The 6485-nt window shown below is 34.6% G+C and overlaps 1 protein-coding gene across 3 annotated transcripts; it reads left to right on the forward strand.

Annotated features, from left to right (window-relative positions):
- LOC147563849 (transcription factor SRM1-like) lies at positions 1–6238 on the forward strand. 3 transcript variants are annotated; one of them, XM_086641258.1, is made up of 3 exons: positions 1–323; positions 1867–2782; positions 5240–6238. In XM_086641258.1, exons 2-3 carry the CDS (start codon positions 2394–2396, stop codon positions 5730–5732), a joined length of 882 nt encoding a protein of 293 aa, XP_086497384.1. In that variant the 5' UTR covers positions 1–323; positions 1867–2393; the 3' UTR covers positions 5733–6238. The 3 variants fall into 3 exon arrangements, with proteins under 3 accessions (XP_086497384.1, XP_086497398.1, XP_086497389.1); XM_086641272.1 differs by lacking the exon at positions 1–323 and adding an exon at positions 610–700; XM_086641263.1 differs by lacking the exon at positions 1–323 and adding an exon at positions 651–1591.
- Positions 6239–6485: the final 247 nt, after the last annotated feature.

Consider the following 6485-nt stretch of genomic DNA (forward strand, 5'->3'; position numbering starts at 1 on the left):
AGTGAGACTTAGAGATTTGACTTACAAAAAACACACAAATACCACCTAAAAATTTGGATTAGATTACTATAAAAATTGAGAGCTCCTAATTAGAATTTAAATAATGGTGAGCTGTACATCCAAAAGGTTATAATGGTCTGTATTCTCTTCAAAGAGACACCTAATGTTTATAGGTTCTCCAAAGTAAGTGAACCTTTTTACTAGTGATTTGGAGTTTTATACATCAAAAGAATGATTTAACTGAAAAAATTTCACAAACCCACACTTTGATTTGATTCAATCATTTCATCTTCAAATTTTGGAGGCAAAAGAAATAAAAACAGGTGATGAAACAGTTAATCATTGAGTTGTTTTTTGTTCTTTATTTTTGGGTATTCAATTTGTTACTGTAACTGCAAATCTTTATCTCAATCTCTTGATTCCTTCATTACTAATTACTTCTTTTGTTTTCTCTCTCATATATACACACATACATGCCCACTTGATCAGAAAGAAATTTGGGTCTCTCTTGTTTCTCTCTCTACTTTTGCAATTTTTTTCTTGGTCAGAAATTAATGGTGTTTTGGCAGATTCCTTTCAACTAGTTGCCTAGATGGGACCAACAATCCTGACCCTTCTCTAGTGTAGATCTTTCAAGATAACCCATCAATGTCATAGAAATTTTCTAGACCTACCCTTTGTTAAAATAAAAAATTTGAGGGTAAATTTCATTCATCAAAATTGTTTTTTTTCCCTCAATTTTTATGGGTTTTGGGTTAATCAAGTTTTTAAGTATCTTTTACTTTTGCATAGAAAAAATTGTTAAATTTTCTTGTTAATTTTGGTTGAGTTTCCTTATATAATTTCTACTTTTAGTGTTAAAAAAATAGTTTGTTAGGTTCATTTGTTCAATTGGGTTTTGAGTTTTATTTAGAAAGTTTTGATTCTCTTTGTGGTCCTATTCAATTATAGAGAATCATCACTGTCACTAGAGCTAAAATGTCTCCTTTTTCCATTTTTAAATTTTCTTGAATTGATGATAGAAGTGGTGAAAGAAGATCTTCCCTCTTATGTTTAGATTTGGGTTTTACTGTTTTATATGTATTACATCTTGAATGGTAAATTTACTGTAGTTTTATATATGTTTTGTTCAAATCCCATTTCTTGAAGTTTTGATTAGAAAATGGAAAGGTTGAAATCTCTGTAATTCTTAGAAGGTAAATAGTAAAAGATAAACAAGGAATTTGAAAATGGGTTGTCAAAAAATCATGGTTGAAAAACCTAGGAAAAGTATGATAGTTATGATGTTAGGGTCTTTCATATGAATCTTTCTTAGTGAAGTTTCCTGAGGTGGGTATGTTTCAAATCATGGTTAAAACTAAAAAAACCCAAAAGTTTTAGTTTTTACTGTCCGGATTTTGAATCAATTTGAGTTTTGTTTTTGGAAATTTGGGTTTTTGTTTTTGGATTAAAATGGGAATTGGGTGTTTACCCCCTGTAAAAAAGAGGGGTTTGAGGCTTGATGGTAAAAGTAAAATTCAAAATTTGAATTGTTTTGAGATTGAGATTGTTTCTCTGTGGGCCTATATGGTGTTAAAACAGTGATTATCAAGTAAGGTTTTACTGAACCAAGTGTTTCTAATGTGAGAAGTCATTAGTATCTTTCATTATAACCATTACAAACAACTTATTTATTTTCGTTTTCTGTGGTCTATTTTAGCATCTTTAGTCTTACAAAGTTCCCAATTTTCCGTTTCTTGACGTCATAGTCGCCGTCATTATCAATTTCTTTGCCCCTTTCCTGTTTCGAACCGCCATTGATTACATCTTGGTTAAACAGATATTTCTCATGATCTAACTGAATATTGTTGCCTTTTGCATCAATAGGTTGGCCTTTTCGGAAAAGTACAATTAAATTCTCTTCGTTTTTCCTCTTCGATTCCGTAAATCTTCACAGAGGTGGTGGTGGTAGTGGTGGTACTGTTTTATGGGTATGCAGGTTCTTTTCTGGCTCTTCTTGGGTTTGTTTGATTCTTTGTGCTTTAGCTCTTCTCAGGTCTGACACATTTGTCAACTCACTCTTGTTGCATCCAAGAAGAAAAAGAAAAATTGAACTTGGACTCATTTGTGTATAAAATAATTCCAGTCTACCAATTAACTAGTAGCTATTGATTCTCCTACCTCTCACAAATAATTCAGATCCAAATTCCAAGAGTTCTTCTAGTTCTAGAGAATTCCAGCTTCCTGTGTCTTATGCCATCAATCTTGGAGGGGAGAAAGAAGAAAACTCTGAGTGAATCTTCTTTTGTACGAATTTCATGGTTTTACATATGAGATGTTGCTCTAAATAGATCTAAAACCTATCATCTCCTGTTTGATGAAAAAATTCCAAACCAATTAGAATCAAGCTGGATATGGACACAGATGAAAGTATGAGTAGTTGCTCTGAGTGGAGTAGGGAACAAGAGAAGGCATTTGAGAATGCTCTTGTCGTCAATCCTGAGGATTCAATAAATCGTTGGGAGAAAATTTCCGAAGCTGTACCTGGAAAGACCATAGAAGAGATTAAACATCATTATGAGCTCTTAGTTGAAGATCTTAATAGTATTGAAGCAGGTCTTGTGCCTTTACCGGAGTATATTTCTACTTCAGAGGGTTCGATAGACCATGGTAGCGAGGTTCGGACTAGTAAAAAGGGTATACATCTTGGACATTTTCAGAGTGAGTCGAATCATGGAAGCAAGACGTCAAAAGCAGATCAAGAACGTCGAAAGGGAATTGCATGGACAGAGGATGAGCACAGGTAAACTCCTACTTAAGTTCTTTATATATATAGATAGATATCTCCTGCAAAAAGAATATATTGGTTCATTGCTTTTTGGTAGTGGTTAATTACTATCTCATTACTTTACGGATTAGTGGGTCTATATATCTTATATCGTTTGATTTAAAAAAATTCGAAAAGTTGTTTCTTCCTATTGGAATTCTTGCAACTATAACTTCTAGATTTAGAATTTTAAGTTCTGTTTTTCGGAGTTTGGGTTCTAAAGCCCTCTCTCTTCTTTGATTTCTACTGCTTTTGTTGCTAGATTGTACTTCTGCATTTCCTTCTTACTTTTGGACCATGCTGGACCCGTATAGAGCCTAATCTAACTTTTCCTACCAATCTTTATACAAAATTTGAGTATCTCTGGATAAAAAATGAACGGAAAATCCAGTTAAGATGACATATGTTAGAGTTTGCTCGGCTAACCGGTCAAGTATGTTATCCTTTAGTCCCATTATACTATCTATAATTGTCACTTTCATTTATCATTTGTGAAACTTAATATTTGTTTACCTGAGATTTTCTGTTGCATTTGACTATCCTATTTTTAAATATTGTGTCTCTATTTATCAAGAGTCATGAATCGAAATATCTGTTGGCTAGCCAACGAAGATAGAACACATTCCACACTACCTTCATTCTGGTGCCTTAATCAAGCTTATATGCTCCAACTTGGTTTGATTTGGTTTAGTCTTGCGCGTCGAAATAAAATCTGGATCTTGTCAGTCTGCTCAGAAAAGTTGGAAATTTAAATGACTTGATTAATTGAAATAATAAAACCTTCAATAGTTTAACAAAACCTGAATAATTGAAATAAAACTTGAACTAAACTGAAAAAACATCAATGACTTGATCAATCTTCAAAAAAGGAATAAACTCTAGCTTAAAACAGTAAACTTTTAGCTACGATAAGTTAATACCTTAGAGCATCTCCAATGGGGGAGTTAAGAAAAACTCTAAAAATCCTAGATGTCAAGCTTCAATTGAGATTCTCATTCTTGGAGCATCTCCAATGCAAAACTCAAAAGTATCTCTATTTATCTTATGTGTCAAGTTTCAATTGAGATTCTCACTCATAGGTGGCGAAAATAGAGATCCTCAATTCTTTTATGACTCCAATGCAAAACTCTACACTTGTTTTATTGACTTATGTGGCATGATTATTGTTGTAAAGAAATAATTAGTTATTTTGAAAATATAGAAGACTTGATTTCTATTGGTTGAAATTCAAATATCGATGAGTTGAGCAATTAGAGATATCTCAAGGGGACCACAGAGTGTCCTCTTGAGATATCTCTACTTAACTACCTCCACATCATCTTAGAGATCCAAATTGAGTGTTGCATTGGAGAGAGTTTGTAAGAAAAAACTCCAAAAATCCTATGTGGCACTTGCCATCGTTTCTATCATGTTCGCTACATTAGGCTTTTCTTTATCTTTACATCAGCTACCGTTAGAGCTTCATGCCTTCTAGCAATGTAGTGTTGGATGATGATTCACTAATGATGCACTGAGTACTTCGCAAGAAATTGTTTCTCTGTAGTCCACTCCGGTGATTCGGACTTTGTTAACCTTTAAGAAATATAAAGAGGAATTAGTGGGTTCCATATGGTGAAGCTTCCAAACTAATACTTTCTCCCTTAAGAAGTTGGAGAAGAAAATGTTCTTCAGAAAATGTTAATGATGAAACAAAGAATTACTTCTTTTGCATATTTTATTGCTCCCTATACTACAGAATCACCATGATTAAGCACCTAAAGACATAAGGAGTTTAGTATAAAGAGGCTAGTAGTCCCAACGAAACTACTGTGTTGAATTCTTACTTTCTGATTTTTGAAAGAGTAACTCCTTCAAAAAGTTAGTTTATAATGAAAGCAGAAGTAGGAAAACCTCAGCCTTTCTCTCTGTAGAACCAATCACATGCTACTTTAGTCTTTCAGATCTTGACGTGCTTTCGTCCCATATTGATAGAGTGTCATGCCAAATACGTTAATGCTTATGTTACATTCGTGTCTCATAGCTTCATAAGTCCTACTTGTCTCCCTTATTTACTAGCATATAACGGAAAGTTAGTAGAGAATATTTTTCTGAAAATGCTAAGTGTTATATGTTAGTGGATGAAAGACAACCTACTCATCCTTAATTCCTCATAATGAAATGGTGCTCGATCTACTTGTGTATTAGTACTACATGAACTAGTGTATAATGAAGTTCAATCTTTATACTGAAAAAGAATATTTACAAAAATCTCCTTGTTTTGCTGCTCCATATACAGTATACCTATCACCATATTGCTTCATGTATGCATCTCCTTGACATGAATTAAGCAACATGGATGGGTGTCCTTTTTCATAGAACCCGAAAATATGGATATCTAGAACTATGTGATTTTCTGTTTTATGTTAACCAATTACTTGGTTCCTGATGGAACAGGTTATTTCTTCTTGGGTTGGATAAATACGGAAAGGGCGATTGGCGAAGTATATCCCGTAACTTTGTTGTGACAAGAACACCCACTCAGGTAGCTAGCCATGCACAAAAATATTTCATTCGCTTGAATTCGATGAACAAAGATAGAAGACGATCCAGTATCCATGACATCACAAGTGTGGGCAGTGGAGAAGTATCAACACCTCAAGGACCAATCACGGGTCAAACAAACGGGCCCTCTCCTGGAAGCTCCTCCATTAAATCAAGTAAACAACCATCTCATCCTCCAGGCAGTGCTTCAGGAGTACCCGTCTATGGTACTCCTACTATGGGCCAACCAATCGGAGGACCTCTTATTTCTGCAGTAGGCACTCCCGTTAATCTTCCTGCAGCGCCACACATGGCTTACGGTGTCCGAGCCCCGGTCCCTGGTCAAATGGTTCCTGGTGCACCAACAAGCATGCCGCCAATGACTTACTCTATGCCTCACAGATAAGTTATCCGTTTCTTGGATCTCTGAATAGAATGTACAGAAAAAGCGAGAAAATAGTAGATTGCTCATCTATGGACAGCCCTTTTTCTAGTCGGAGTGAAATAATTAAGAAAGTAGGCGAGACATCAAGAAGTACAAAGTACGGGTGATCTTAAATATCATTTCCTTAGTTTCTTAATCGAGTTTTATCGATTATTAAGATCATGTCGAAATAAACCGTAGGAGAGAAAATAGAGAGAATTAGATTGCTCTGTATAGAGGAGAAAATGGAGAAGACTTGTCAGTATAGGGTAGGAGGAGATATGTAGTTTCCTTCTTCGTATGTTCATTCTCCATTACATATTTTTAGTTTTAGGTACTAAGAAAACCGGACGGTTTTAATGGCAGGGTTAGAAAAATAATATATCTTAGAGCAGCACATATTGTGCCGAACTTTTTTTTCGCATTAAATGTTATTGACAATCAGTGGGATTTAGTTTCTTTAATCTATAAAGAAGAATGTTATGATATAACGATTTAGCATTTTTACGTAAGTTTTTTCTTTTGTGCTCTATTATTTGTTCATTGTTTCGGTCTTGAAATCAGATGGTACATAGTAACTATCAATTCATTTGGAAGTTGGCCTGCTATCCTGCCAGATAACATCAAGCAGGGTCGCCCTTCCGATCTTTTTTTTCTTTAGGGAAACTGGATTTTTTTTTTCTTTAGGGAAACTGGATTCTTGCCGAGATATCTTATACAGTAGGGAAACAGCAT

The sequence above is a fragment of the Eschscholzia californica genome, unplaced genomic scaffold (genome assembly GCF_041429995.1).
Source record: "Eschscholzia californica isolate CP2 unplaced genomic scaffold, dmEscCali1.0.p SCAF_1, whole genome shotgun sequence".
Classification (NCBI taxonomy): domain Eukaryota; kingdom Viridiplantae; phylum Streptophyta; class Magnoliopsida; order Ranunculales; family Papaveraceae; genus Eschscholzia; species Eschscholzia californica.

What these genes read in the sequence shown, in the direction of transcription:
- LOC147563849 (XM_086641258.1), top strand. Translation starts at nt 2,394, where the DNA reads ATGGACACAGATGAAAGTATGAGTAGTTGCTCTGAGTGGAGTAGGGAA. An exon ending in TGGACAGAGGATGAGCACAG is followed by an intron (nt 2,783 to 5,239) that starts GTAAACTCCTAC and finishes CTGATGGAACAG; the next exon opens with GTTATTTCTTCTTGGGTTGG.